General features: G+C 41.0%; 1 protein-coding gene across 5 annotated transcripts in view; it reads left to right on the top strand.

Annotated features, from left to right (window-relative positions):
* The window catches only part of rhobtb4 (Rho related BTB domain containing 4), a 34,417-nt gene extending 19,684 nt beyond the window's left edge, over positions 1-14,733 (top strand). For 3 of the 5 annotated variants that reach the window (XM_034540948.1, XM_034540949.1, XM_034540950.1), the window contains 8 exons: positions 933-1,118; positions 1,518-2,337; positions 2,433-2,652; positions 3,650-3,768; positions 8,085-8,235; positions 8,513-8,601; positions 8,717-8,822; positions 9,513-9,691. In XM_034540948.1, coding sequence (XP_034396839.1) covers positions 933-1,118; positions 1,518-2,337; positions 2,433-2,652; positions 3,650-3,768; positions 8,085-8,235; positions 8,513-8,601; positions 8,717-8,822; positions 9,513-9,691 — 1,870 coding nt within the window. Of the gene's footprint in view, positions 1-932; positions 1,119-1,517; positions 2,338-2,432; positions 2,653-3,649; positions 3,769-8,084; positions 8,236-8,512; positions 8,602-8,716; positions 8,823-9,512 lie in introns of all 5 variants that reach the window. The other 2 variants (XM_034540947.1, XM_034540951.1) reach the window with 1 other exon arrangement.
* Positions 14,734-15,506: the final 773 nt, after the last annotated feature.

The following is a 15,506-nucleotide window of genomic DNA, read 5'->3' as shown; positions in this document are numbered from 1 at the left end:
TGTTCAATTGGTGTGTCATGCTGCTCTCAAGTTCAGGATGTGGTTTAGCACCTCATTTCCTCTGGTATATTCTGACTACCTGACGAATGTATACTAATGCAACATAGTGCTGGTCTTGTGCTGCTGGGGTCCAAAGCCCTGTGTGTTTTTAAAAAGTAGATCATTTTGGAATTATAGATTATTGCATGGTAATCATTGTACTAGTTCTAAATGATCCGTTTCACTGACACAAAGCTTGATTTTAACCTAGAAACAGACACACATGTGTAAACATGCCACAGGCGTACATATCAGCACCAGAGAATAGCTGTAAGTGCTGCTGTGTGTTTGCTCAAACACATTGGTTGAGGAAATGAATTTGTCTGTGTATGTATCCTGATCTATTCTTAGCCTTCTGTTTGTGGTCCATGTAGCTTTGGAGGGCTTAGGGATATTTACGTAAGAGAGAGAAAGAGAACGAGAGAGATGGGCCACACAGATCACCAGCCCAGAGGCCCCGACAAACTCACACACACAGACAGACACACACGCACACACACACACACACACACACACACACACACACACACACACACACACAGTCCCAGCCAACCACACACATGCGTCTTGTGACCCCAGCTTTCTTGATGACACTGTTGATGCTCCCACAATGCCTTAAAGCAGTCGAACAAGCTTCTTCTTTACACATATCACACATGTTTTAACATAAACTGACAAGATGTTCAGTGACTCAGTCCTGACCTCTTTTTTCTTTCTTTCTTTTATGTCACCTTTACTCCGTCAAAGGCCCTATGTCTTCTCTCTGCTGAAATCTCTTGCTCATGACACAATAAATCAGCTCCCCCGTGCCATCTTTTTTCCATCTTATCTATGATCTCTGTTAGGTCATAAGTACATGACATTTTTTTGTTCTACCTCTCCTCTACCTGTAGGTCTGACGTAGTGGTGCTTTGCTTCTCTCTGGCTAATCCCAATTCCCTGCGCCACGTACGCACCATGTGGTTCCCGGAAATCAAGCACTTTTGTCCCCGGACACCCATCATTCTGGTTGGCTGCCAGCTGGACCTGCGCTATGCCGACCTTGATGCAGTTAACCGTGCACGACGACCCCTAGCCAAGTGAGACGCCTTATTCATTAGGCATTAACAGACAAATTCAGATAAACATGCACTCCGGTGGCTCCAGTTTATCAATAATAAGTAGCAGCGTAAAAGTAACTCAATCACGTCAAATAAGACATTGACAATTGCTCTACTTATTATTGATTGATGTTGTGAAGAAAAACCTGTGTAATTTTTTGTCTGCTCCATTCATTAACTTTTCTCCCAATTATTCCATCATAAAAGTATGAAAAGGTATTAGTCGTAAAATGAAAGTAGAAATACATATTGTTAAAATGAGTTCTCAGATGAATTGCGTAAACAATTCTCAACTTCCTGCTTCCCTTTTACTTGTACTTTCACTTTCATCTTTATCTGAACACTGTCTTTATATCTTTATCTCTTCCTGTCCCACAGACCAATCAAACCTACCGACATCCTTCCCCCAGAGAGAGGCCACGAAGTGGCAAAGGAACTTGGGATTCCCTACTATGAGACCAGCATTGTTGCCCAATTTGGAGTCAAAGATGTCTTCGACAATGCCATCCGAGCCGCCCTCATCTCCCGTCGTCACCTGCAGTTCTGGAAGTCCCACCTGAAAAAGGTCCAGAGGCCCCTTCTCCAGGCACCCTTCCTGCCTCCTCGTCCGCCTCGCCCCATTGTGGGCATTCCAGACCCGCCTCCCACAGATGGCGAGGGCCCTGATTCCCTTTTCTGCCAGCCACTGTGTACAGATGTTCTTTTCCTTCTGCACGGTGGTGCCACTCGCGTATTTGCACACAAAGTATATCTGGCAACGTCCTGCTCTAAGTTCTATGACCTCTTCACCCTTGATATTGGTGGATTATGCATGGGGCCACGGGGGGTGGAGCAGGAGAGCAAGGAAAACTTGGAGAGTGGAGAGGAAGATGAGCAGAGCAGGAGAGGAGCCAAGGAGCAAGCTGGGCGCACTAAGAGCCTGGACATTGATAAAGACGGGGTAGATGGAGGAGTGCGGGGCCTGCATCGACCCCAGCTGCTCCAGCAGGGTTCTTTGAGGACTTCCCAGAGTGATAATGCGCTCCCCTCTCGAGCCCACTACTCCCTGGGAGCACTGGGGACTGGTCGAGCCCTTTCAGGATGGGGAAGGGGGTTCCTGAGTGTGTGTCTGGAGCTTGTTGATGATCCCATGATGGGACGACCACGACTCATGACTGTGGTCGCCATGGATGCGCTTATACAGGAAGAACCATTTAAGGTGATGGACTTTAAATTAACAAGATTTCAAAAAAACATATTCTTACATTATTGTGCAATGTGTATATTTGACTTCTGAATTTGTTCTGGTTTCAGGCAGTGCTTCAGTACCTGTACACAGGCAGTCTGGACGAGAGCCGAGGCGATCTGATGCAGGTGGCCACCATCGCAGAGCTGCTTGAGGTGTTTGACCTGCGGATGATGGTGGCCAATGTTCTCAACAGAGAGAGCTTCATGAACCAGGAGATCACGAAGGCTTTCCACGTCCGCAGAGCCAACCGCATCAAGGAGTGTCTCAATAAAGGCAGCTTTGCTGGTAAACCAATGTGCCAACCACAAACACTGCCTCAATACTTTCAGTAACATTGGTTATTGTGGATGTTTTCCACACACGCACCAGTAGGTGTTTGTCTGTAGGTGTGTGCATGTGTGTGAGAGTGTGAATAGTGGAGGATTATGAAAAGCTGATGAGGAGAATGCGCGAGAAAGACATTAAATACTTGGCTAATGTCCAGCATTCTTTCTCAGTCTCTGGAAATGTACATTCTGTATGTGTACATTTTGATCACATACTTTCCATTGAATATTTGCCAACAAAGAAGCATTTTATATGTTGTGGTTTACCTGGTTCTGAAGTCCTTTTTCAAGTGACCAGGTGATTTGTCTTTCGTTCACTCCCGTGTGCTTGTTGTGCGTTCCTGGTGTTGTGTGCTCCCCTAAGCAATTATGTATACATGTTGTCATTATGTATACATGTTGCAGCCAGAGCCAGACATCAACTGTCTCTAAACAAAGCCTCACATTCTCACATTCATTTCTCTCTATAATGTATCTGTTGTCTTCATGATTATAGCAATGGGAATCTTCATATAAAGTGCTTATAAGAGATTCTATTGATACATTTTGCAGGAACAACTGCATTATCAGATCAGCTTCATCCCAGTTATCAAGGATTGTTTTTAAGATAAATGAAATTGTTTGCCTCCCGATTTAGCCCATTGCAACACCAATACACACAATAGTTGCTGTGTTCCTTATCAACACTTTCTCTACCAACTAGTCCAGATTCCACACAGGATTTACTCCATGACCTAGTGCCCTGCATCTGCTCTCCTTCCCTCACTCTGTGTCAAAGGCTGTTCTGCCCTTCGGTCAATTTATCTCTCTGTCTGTCTACCTGTGTCTATGTCTCTGTGTCTGTCTGTCTGGCCTTCTGTGTGTGTGTGTGTGTGGACGTCTGTCTTTCCCTCTCTGTAGCTTGGGCTTCTGTGGCACTCCAAGAGATGAATGCTCTTTTCCCACCCCGGTTTTAGATGTGGTGTTTCGACTGGACGATGGCTGCCTCCCGGCCCACAAGCCCCTGCTCATCTCCAGCTGCAGCTGGATGGCTGCCATGTTCCGAGGCTCTTTCATGGAAAGCTACATTGAGGAGGTGAGTTCAGACGTACCGGGATGAGCTTCAGGGTGGAGTTACCTTTTAAGCTTTGAGCAGGGATTTAGTTTGTGTCCTGAATCTTAGGAAGGTAACTCAGGTCAGCCTTTAGGGGCAACCTACTCCTGTACCAAACAACAGCAGCAACAGCTGATAACAGAAGCGAGTCAGCAAAGGTTACCAGGTTGCTTGGAAAAGATGTATTACTTTGGAAGATGTCTTACCCTCCTGACATTATAAATCCTGCAAATGTGTGTCTTGTTCTCATTGTGTGCTTCTAGTATGTGAAGGTTTACTGGCCTTTTATCAGATTGACCTACAAACCTTTGTTTCACCTGCAAATGTGGTTGTAACTCTGCAATTACGAGATCCCTGGAGGCCTTGCACACATAATGAGCACATAGTGAATGAAAATGTACATGTACCACTTGGACTCAAGTCACATTTAAGTCTTACACAGAGTATTGTAAGACTATGTTGCTGTGTTAAGCTACAGTAGAGAATAAGCTATCTTTAGTGTAATTGTGCAATACGTTATGGTTATTATTGCATACCTAATAATGTTTGTGTTCTTTTTTTCCCTATTGCATTGATATAGCCTGTTTTAAAGTGATTAAATATCAAACAACTAATCAATGCTCACACTGCGAATAGATAAAGGAGTGATGATAATACAGTAGCCCTGCTTGACTTGGACTTTCCCCTTAAAGATTTGAGACTTGACTTGAGGACTTGTGAGCCTCTCTGACACACAGACTTTTTTCCCATTGTGATAGCAGAATTAGTATGTTTAACTAACCTGTCTCAGAATAGTCCCTCTTTTGAGGTCAGATTTCTCCAAGTGGTGGGTCTGGTTTCTTCAGGTGTGCTCTCTTTCACCTGAGTTCAGCTTCTGGATGCTTGGTGCTTCTCATGTACATGTGCAGCAGACTTGACCTAATCAGAGAGGAAGTTCATGTCTCCGTCTGTCTTTAAGTGGCATCTCTCTGGACTGTGTTGCCGAACCAGATCCTCTGGGGTATGATTACTTTCACGGTCAGTCGGGTTAGGTTACATAGATTCAGGCCCTCAGAAGGATTGGAAGTAATCAGAGAGGGACAGACAAGGAATACAGATGTTGTGTATTCAGTTTAGGTGTACAGCTCAAAGGCATGTTAGTAGAAGGCATGTTAGAAGAAGACATCTAAACTAATTTTTGGTTTTTTGTTTTTCTACGTGGATGGCCTGGATTTTATTCCAGAACACACCATGTGAGTGGGTGTGAAACAAGACATTGCAGTAATTGTGGACGGTGGTGAGCACAGGACACCAGCATCACTGAGGGGGCACAGTGTTTGGTGCTGATGGGCTGCCGGTGTCTATGGTTACTCTAAATGGTTCATGTTAGTGGCTATTGTGGCATTGTTTATGGAATGGAGCTGGCACAGCATACTAGGCAGGTGCGCTGGAGACAAAGAGTCAAAGGGCGACTGAACAATGAAACTGTCGTCACTTGTGTTAATGAGAGTGTGTTTTCAGTATATTTTGCATGTATCTGCATTTTTATGTTGGTATTAAATTGGATTTTATATGCCAATGGCAAGCTGCCTATTGCCAGATTGTCTGCTGTCTTAAATGATGTATTTTATAAAAATATATGAAGTGTTGCTAATGCACAGATTGCATTTACATAATTTCCATGACATTGACTCACAACATATTGTATTCACCTTGAGGCACACATCTTCACGGATAAATGCTATTTAGTGCAGGAAGTTGTTAGCATAAATGCACTTAACACTGGTCTTTTGTAGAAGCAGAGCATTTAGAACAACAGCTTCAACAAAGTCAACGACTTTGACACCTCAGACGGTCCAGTTCTGTTCAGTGACTCGAAAAGAGAATCCATACTGGTGAAAATATTAAGAGATGTGGGAATGGAGATTTCCAAAATATAAGTGAAGAATCTATCATTGAGAAGATAAGTTATTTGCTTTTTATACAGGGCAATATACTTGGAATTATACAAAATAAACCAAATTGTTGATTTCCACAAAATGTATCAAATTACACAAGTGGGTTTTCATCATTTTCGGACACAACAGTTAATGGGTTATGCTTATGATCACAATATATCATCATATTATCATATTGCATCTGTTCTCATAGGTTTAGGAAGATCATTATATAAATATATTATATAATAATTCATAGAACCTGGGACTATAACTGTGAGAGTAGCATGTGATCAGCCCGTGCGGTTCTATTTCCATGCTCACATCACACTTCTCAGTATTTTTAGATTCACACATTTCAGTGGCGATGCTGTTTTGCGACAACATGACTAGTTCAGTGCAGAAAAGCATTAAGATATGTGTTTCAATCTAATTTATTATCATTATCAGCCTTATTACGTGTGGCTTTATTGGTTTTATCAACATTATAGACACCTTACACAATGAGCATGTCATAGTTAAAATCTATGGTGTAGTAGTCCAAAACTAGGAAACAAAAGGCAGGTTTAATGTCCATTATACATCTTACTGCTCAGTGGGTTGTGGTGGTACACCCCTGGATTAGGCTCTTTAGTGTGTACCATTATTTGCATCCCAGTGGAGTATTACTTGTTGAGAAGTCTGTAAAGGTAAAGAGGAGATAACACATTTAACAGTAAATCATGTCCTTTTTTTCACTGCAGAGGAAGAATGACGTCAAGTTTCATACTCTTTCTCTTTTACTCAGTACCTGATCTGTGGCGGCGGCTGTACGATTCACTGCTTTTCCCTCAGCAACACATTATTTTGAGTTTTCTTTTTTTTTTTAGCCCTTCAAAGACTGATATATCTCATTTACACCCTTTTTTGATTTCATCATTGCTTTCTCTCTGAGCGGAAGATTTATTTATTTGCACAAATACACATGTATAAAAAGACAGCAAAAATGTAACCACATTTGAACATTGTTCAGGAGAGGTTAGAAACAGAAAATGGCTCTTGAAGACGCCTCTACTTTTTTATATTAATATTAGTAATTAAAGAGAACAGATAAAAAAGGATTTACAAAATTGGCATAATCCAGTTTCCGTAGCAGTTATACAAAGATTGACAACATTGTTCAACTTACTGTCTGCAAGTTAAGAAGCAATACAATCCAGGAAGTGTTATAAAACCGCGCTAATTAAAGTCCTTTATGTGTTTACAATAATGTAAACTTGTGCTAAACTATTTATTGAGCTCTAAGACGGCAGAATGAGGGGACAAAAGAACATGTGTCAGTACAGCTGATGGGTCTTTTCCATTCTGTGGATATGCCCACTCATTAATGCTTCCTGGCCCCAGCTGGGGCTTCAAGTTCTGGAGATCACCCTAGTCTTGGTGTTGTAACGTTTTAGTCGTAACGAGAGGTCGCTGACATTTTCCTAATTGGCCAGGGTAGTGTAAGTCGAAGAGCCTCTCAGTGGGGACACTCAGAGAGCTCCTGGAGGGGGCAGGTCATCACTTCCATTATCACCTGCCTTCCTTTGGTCCTTCTTGGGCATAAACAACATCAACCGCCACTGACTTTCTGTTTGCTGTTTGTCCGACTCTCAGTAATTAGGAGCATAAAAAGGTCTTGCTCTTTTTATTAATTTATGTATATAACTGTGTGTTATAAGTGTGTTAGTGGGCTACACTTAAAAGCAGCATGGCCAGTACCTTTTGTAGTGAAGGTCTGATTGATGCTATGGCGACATCTAGCGGCCCTTGCAAGTGGTTGTTTTTTTATAATGGACTGTGGTTCTTTTGCCCCACCCAAAAACTAAATGTTGTTTGACCCTAATAATAAAATCATGTTTAGCTGTGCATGTCTGGAGTGGTCCAGGCATCACTAATAGTCAAATACATTTAGCCTACATCTCTATGTCCTATGTCCATATATTATTGTAATTCATTATAAGAGCATACTCTTTCTCAGGAGAACATTAATAGTCATTCTGAGTGTCTCATTTGTGAAAAGAGTCTTATAGGGTGGCCTGCGTGTGCTTTTGGGTATTAAGCTATAGCCATATTGCTCACATCACTAGGCCCCAGACAGCGCTTTCATCTGAGCCTCGATCAAAAAGACTGCTACCAGAACAGCACGTCCTCTGCCCTTTCCCTCCAAATACACTCCACACTGCTTTAATTGTTACTGTCTTTTTGCACCCCACCCCATTTCTAGACTTTACGCTTACAGTAATTTAGTATATATTTGCCAACATATCATTGTGTCTTTAAATTCTCATGAAAATGAACGTCTATATTTGTAACTCATGTTTTTTGTTGTTGTTTTGTTTCTCTTACCTGGTCATTTTCCAGGTATCCATTCCTAACACCAGCACAGCCTGTATGCGCGGGGTGTTGGAGTTCCTGTACTGCGGTCTGCTGACACCCTCTCCTGGTCTGGAGCCCATTGAACTTATTATTCTCTCCAACCGTCTGTGTTTGCCACGCCTAGTTGCCCTCACAGGTAAAGAGAGCTGCAAAGAGAGCCACTTACTTGAGTGTCTTCTTTTGAATATATGTTGCAGAATATGGTTTTCAGAATTAAGCTTTATCAGGCATAAATACCCTTTTCATCAATGACTCAAAAGAGTGTAGGTGCAGTGAGTTGATGCTCGTTGCAGACTGCCAGACAGACTACTGATTTGTGACTAGGGGATAACTAGGAGATGTGTCAGCCCAGGTCAGTGGTGCAATACAACATGTAATATTGACATTATTGTGTGCATTGTATGCATCCCCAGAGCAGCATGCTGTGGATGAGCTTCTCCAGTTGGCAGCAAAAGGAGGTGACATTGATGGTCAAGTGTTGGCTTACCTGGAGCTCGCACAGGTCAGTCCCTGCAAAACATTTTTTTTCTTTTCCCTTATCTCACCCTTAAATCATTAAAGGCCTCTTCTCTCACAGCTGTAGTAACTACTTTCTCTGTGTTTTTGTTTGTTTGCAGTTCCACAACGCCAAGCAACTATCAGCTTGGTGTCTCCATCACATCTGCACTAATTATAATAGCATCTGCCGCAAGTTTCCCAAAGACATGAAGGTCATGTCAGCAGGTACAGGCACCTCGCCTCTCTTGGCCCTGATAGTCCTCTTTCATACATGCAGCTTTCCCTTCAGTAAAACTCCTACAAAGTTTACTTTTGCAGTGCTCGTTTGAACAGAAGTAAGTGTTCTGGGTTAAGCACACTGCAAAGGAATTATGGCATGCTGTGACTTGTTCATAGCAAGCATTGTATTTCAGTGGGAAAGATAACATTTTTGTCTGGAAAAAAACCCCTGATACAAGTAAGCTGAAATATTTTTTAAATAGTAGTAGGAGAAACACATATGCCCCTCATGAGCTTAGTGAACTAAATCTGACTGTCTTGCAATATCCATCCTCGTGTTTCATGAAGGTGTGAATACATTTTACACACATTTTATAAAGAGTTGGTTGTAATGTGACCATGGGGAAGCCCAACAACTACTAGAATGATAATCACTTGATCTCATGGGTTTTATGGGTAATCTTGTGTGACCTCTCCTTATTCACTTATCCTTACACCTTTACATTACTGTTAGTTGTTTCCTTATTTCACCTTTTCTTATTCTTACAGTCACTTACTGTGCACCAATAATTGTCGATGTTGATTTTTCCCTTTCTTTTTCAGTGCGTATCTGAATTGAGACCTGAAATCTTCCCTACCTTTTTTTTTTTTTTTTTAAGTCCCCTTTTCTGTACATGTTTTTGTCCCTCTCTGTAGAAAACCAGAAGCACTTTGAGAAGCAGCGCTGGCCTCCTGTGTGGTTCCTAAAAGAGGAGGACCGCTATCTGCGCTCACAGAAGGAGCGTGAGCGCGAGGAGGAGATCTTGCGCAAGCAACACACCAAACGGGGTTGGTGTTTCTGGAGGCACCCCTCGTCCTCTCCGCACGTCTCCTAGAGGGTTTTCCTCCATTTACATCTTCATCCAGACCTGGGTCATCCAGGATAACTAAACAACCCCCCTCCCCAGCCCCCGCCCTGGTATTGAACCCTCTATTATCAGTAGATAAATGACTCGTAGTGCTACTATGCCTGAATGTCAGCATGTTTGAGGGAATGTATGTGCCTCTTCATAATTGTGGGTGACTTGAGTGCATTGTGGTATGCTTCTCTGACAAGTGTGTACTTAACTGAAGGTTATGTGCATAGGTGTGCGAGTGTATGTTTGCGGTTGGCATGACTGAGTGATGCTTCCGAGTTGAGTGCTTCCCAGACGCCCTGATATATAAGGGTCTGCAGTGGTACAGTGCAGCCGCTTGTCCCCTACACAAGAGCTCTGTCCCTGCACCAGCACTCCCAGTGTCCCAGCCTTTGAGTGATTGGACTGGGAGCAAGGGCTCTCTATTTATCTCAGTCTCATTCCTTCACATTGACCTTAAGACTATTTCTCATTGACCACTGCAGCTCCTCTCGGGGAGCTCACCTCTGCCTTCACCTCTACGTAGACTGTTAGTTTGCACACACAGACTGGTGCAAAAGATCCACCCCTCTAAAGCCAGCACTGGATTCCCAGAAACCTGACACTTAGCAATGCAATTATTATTTGGATATTATTTGACCGTTTTACATATTTTTGCTTATCAGGGGCAATGGTGCACACTACTCCCAGGACGTGTTGAAAACCATGATGCCATTGCAACAATAGGACTGTTCTAGAGCCCAGGTTTGGGTGCAAGGGCAACCAATTGTTAGCAATGTGGTGTAGTCAGAAGGCTTGATCATTGCTATTAGCCTCCTGTCTAGTCCTGAAGTGGCCCTTGGTGTCCATCATCAACCCCTGCACTTCCAGCCCCCTTCTCCTGCACACCACATGTGCATATAAAGCATAAGACAAGCTCTCCTTGATGCACCTCAGAGACATTCAAAGTGACCACTCTATAGCAACGATGGGGCTAAAGAGGGCTAGCCTTACTTGATACCTCTGCCATTGAGGAATGATGGATGCAGCATTAAACAAATGCGCTTGTTACTACGTCCATGACCACTTGGTTGAGTCAAAGCACCTCAGCCAGCCTGCCTTTACACCCCTACACCACTAGGGGCACTGCTCAGGGCCCTGGCACTAACCTTCACACTAACTAACATTAGTTTTTGTGCCTGTGATTCACTCCAGTTTCAGTTATTAAGATCAGTATTAGTCCTTACAGTGTTATAAGAAAGCTAAAGCACAGTGTTATTAGTGCATTTAAAAACAGACGGTCACTGACTATGGATTTTCACCTAATACTGGATACCAAAGCTGTAATTATTTTAATCTCTTTCTTCCTCACTTTCTTAATTTCTGCTTCATTGCTTCTTTTTTTGGCAAGAGGGGATTGAGGAGAAAAGAGAAAGTGGCTCATGGGAGAAGTAGGCAGGATGATATGGGATTTGAATCCCTTCTCCTGGTGGTGTCTGTGCTGTCAGAAGAATACGGCTGTCAATGCTGGACATTGCCTTCCATTTCTCTGGCTGGAATTGAAAATGGTGCTTGAGTCACAATGAGACAGTGTCCACATGAACACACAGACACACTAGCTTTGTTATGTTCACAGTTAAGCATCTGTCTGGCTGTTTAGTGTTTACCTGCAATGAACGGGCAGAATATTGATGATGGTATTCAAATTTGACACATTTGTTAAACTTTAATTATTTTGCTCTGTCTGTCTATAAAAGGTAATAAATAGGTCACTGATTTTAACATGTATAGATGTATGCCTTTACATACAGTGGTTACAACTTTGAAATGTCTTGCTTTTGAATTCAAAAACAGTGTGATCTGTTATGCCTCCTTGTTAACCAGGAAAATTATATTTCCTTAGATTAAATTTGCGGTGTTGTCTCAAAAGAACTGCATATGAGAGCAAATCGTATTTTCTCGTTAAGAGTGATAATTTCTTGGGGCTTTAGCACTGAATGTGAAAACGAGACCTTGTGGGGATGAGTTTCTATTTGCACATCATTCTATTTGAGGGTTTGCGCCCCTTAGCTTTACCCAGACCCAACTATAGGAGATAGATGGATTGCGTGAGACATGTTGTGTGTTCAGCCGTTCTCAATGGGAGGCGTCTTAAAGTAATTGTCGGCTACCGAAATAGAAGTCAGACAGGATATCACGAGACCCAAGTGAGAATTGAGCTGATTCCTCTCTGAAAAGAGTAAAAAGTGAACAAGTCTCAGTCAGCATTAGACGCAACCTACTTCATTTAGAATTACTCCACTGATATATCAAACTCATCCCAGTGCAGAGCTTTGGGAATTTAGACATTTAGAAACCTAAAGACGAAAAAGTTGGGGGACAGTTTTTGATGGACTTCCATGGCCTAGTTTTGGTTCCCCATAGAAGGGATGGCTATTATACATTTGTCTTATTGATGACCCATTAAGCCTCTTATCTTGGTATGTGTGCCTTTTTATAGTTGGATAAAACAAAAAACCAGCAACATCGTAGTTCCAACCTGCAGACAGGTTCTGCAGTGGTGGACATGATAATGTTAGAATGGAATGGTTGGTTGCTTTATGCACTCTCAGCCATTATCCTGAGAGGGATTTTTTTAGCCAACTGCAGTGATGCCTCTTGAGAATCGTAAAGGCCTGCTGCTTGTTTTTAAGCAGGCTAAAATGAAACTTTTTTTTAAAGTCCAGAACAGTGGATTGGTCAAAACCTATGGCCTTTGATCAGTATGTTTTCTAGACTGGTAATTATTTGTATGTAGAAGGACTCTCCACTCACCAGGTGATTGAGAGGATGCGATTAAATTGAGTAGCAGGTTGATTCCTGTATGGTAACTTTAAAACCACTGACTTTGAGAAAGCAACGCTTTTTAATGAGCACTGGCTGGCCTGTGTGCTGGGGGAGTGCAACCACTTTTGTAATGTGGTTAATTTGCATGGTGGCCTCACTTGTTAGAATGTTGGAATGCACTTTCTTCCTTTTTTTTTGTGTATCTACGACTATACCTTTCTGTGCTTAGCATGAATTGCTCCTTATGTAAGATTTATTTTTTAAACCTGATTGTAGCACGATATTTCCACTTCTTCTTCAGTCTTTCAGAATTTCCCACAACTTGCTCAGTGAGTAGCTGAATTACATAACTTGTTCAGCTTCTTGGTTAACGTGTAGTTGGCTCTGAACCACACAGTAGCTCTCTTCGTGCATTGTGGCTTAATGCACAACTTTTACTAAGTAAGCTCAGCACAGCTCAAGGTAGCATCACTAATTATACATAATTAAATAACATGCCTCGACATTTTCTTGAAAAACTAATACAGAGGATCTGTTGCTGCTGTGCAGAAGTCGCCTATGCTGTTACGGTAGTTACTCCAATCAATCTTATTCTTGTGAATTTTAAGATATTGGGCATGAAACTAAAAATCCATAGAAAGCTAAATTTTGGGGGGTTAAAACTGAAATGACCGTATTTAATACATTAAATACTTTATGTTTAAAATATATATTGCTACAATATTTTCACTTCCAGTTCATGACAACTTGAGTATTCGATAATCATGGGTGTCATGGGCCAGAAAAGGGAGTGACCGAGATGCAACATTGTAAACTGTGTTGGCTCAGTCCTCAATATTTGCTCCTCACTAACCGCTACAGGCCAAAGTCACATGCTGCTGCTGAGTTGTGTTATTCATCTGGCTTGTCTTGTCCTATCTTAACACGCCCTTTTTACTGTAACATTCTCCTCATTTATCTTAGGGGGAGCTTTGCTACCTTCTTAGCACGCTCAACCTTCCTTATTAAATGTATAGTCCTTTCCTGTGCCTTCAGTGAAATATGACACTTTTGGCTCTGCACAGGCTGGCGGCACAACATCAAAGTTCACTAAGCCAAGAAATACACACGTGAGCACAGATGTTTAATTAGACAGCTTTCTTTAATGCACGGTATTTTAGCATAGTTACTGGCTATTTGGGTCACAGTGCTAACTTCCAATGATAACACAGATATGGAGCTTTACAAGTTCAGTATGTAATATCATCGATGCTAAAGCTGCTTAAATTAGAAATGACCAAGAAACCCAGCAAACCAGCAGTTTTGAACAAATGTTTTTGCACACTTTCAGGTGCCTGCACTTTCTATTATGTAGCCTAATACAACTTTTGTAAAAAGTACGCTATGTCTTTATATTTACCAGTTTTCTTAATGAAAATTTAAATATCTTATTACTTTTTCACTTTCTTGTGATCCGTCTCTCTCTCTAAGCCAAATTCAATAGTATACCCTATTGCTTCCACTATTTAGCTGCAATGTACTATGTTGACATCATGCATGAAGTCAGTTTATTCTAATTTGGGGAACAGTGTCTGTGGACTACTGGTTGGAATAAAGGCAGATATTTGCGGTGACAACTATATTTATATATATATATATATATATATATATATATATATATATATATATATATATAACGCTTTAATGAATATAGTTGTTATCCAAAGTACAGTACAGTGTTGTAAATCTGGAATGAACCTGCTCACCATACTGTATCTACAGTGTTTATTAAGCTTATGTATAAATGGGATTTAATGGATGGAGAGGCCAAGGATAGGGAGAGTGTTTTCATAGACATACATGGTGTGATTAGCCCCTGGTTATACTGTCATTTCTAAGTGAATCGTATATACTGTATATTATTGTTATGTTTGTTTCCATTGACTCATGAGTTTTATTAACATTTACTGCTCATGTTATGGTGTGTATTAAAACAAAGGCAAAATAAAGAGCACACCACACTCACAAACTATTAAGGGCTTTCAACAAAATATACAACAATCAGAATGTTTTGCTCCTTTTTGCAAAAATGTTTTGAAACTAAAAATGTGTAAGATTTTTGAACCACTGTGATTTGTAAAACATTTTAAAAAAGTAGAAAAAAATTGTTTTTTTGCCATTTCAGTATTTTGATGTTTGACATGGATTTTATTAAAAATGTTAATCTTTTGAACTTGTCTCATGTGTTTGTTGTTATTGTGTGTTTTCCTGAATAATTCATTGACTCTGATACCTAAGTTAGTTGTTCCACTTAATGTTACTTAATTTTCAACTTCAATTAAATTACAAAGAGTTGGTTATCTATATTTAACTCATTAAGTGATTAACTGATCAATACTAAATACAGTTCTGCATGAGAAAACATTTAAAAATGTGAAACTCCATCCATGTTCCAGATCAATATTATTTGTTGTTAATTTAAAATGAGACCATTTCCAGTACATTTATCTAATGATACATGTTGTCCTTTAAGTGACACTAATTAGTATTTAAAAAATGTCAAAAGAAGATAAGGAAAGCCAAAAACTGAAAACAAGATTCTTTCTATCTTTCACTTGTCATTCTCAACCATTTTCTTCACACAATGAATGCAAACTTACACACACTGCAAGTCTGAGGCAGCTGTGCCACCTAGTGGAGAAAAGAAAACACTGCGCAACCATACTGTGTGACTGTGTTACAGAAACACATAGTTCTCAATGCAATAGGTTGAACACATAATTTCTGTTAAAGCAATTGTTTCAACGTTTCCCACAAATACACAAACAAACTATCTCTTTAGTTTTTGTGATGAAAACTACCAAACATGTATCATACATAATTGAAAGTAGGGATTCCAACCCTGTGTTGTGTTAAGCTCTCTACATTTAGTGGGGGATTCTTTAAATGATTCACAAGACCCAGAGTTAGGTTTGAAGCACATGCCAAGGACCACAGATATTTACCGTTT

This window comes from Cyclopterus lumpus, chromosome 9 (genome assembly GCF_009769545.1).
Source record: "Cyclopterus lumpus isolate fCycLum1 chromosome 9, fCycLum1.pri, whole genome shotgun sequence".
NCBI classification, from domain to species: Eukaryota; Metazoa; Chordata; class Actinopteri; order Perciformes; family Cyclopteridae; genus Cyclopterus; species Cyclopterus lumpus.
Note: the sequence above shows the minus strand (reverse complement) of the source record. Positions and strands in the feature narration are given on the sequence as shown.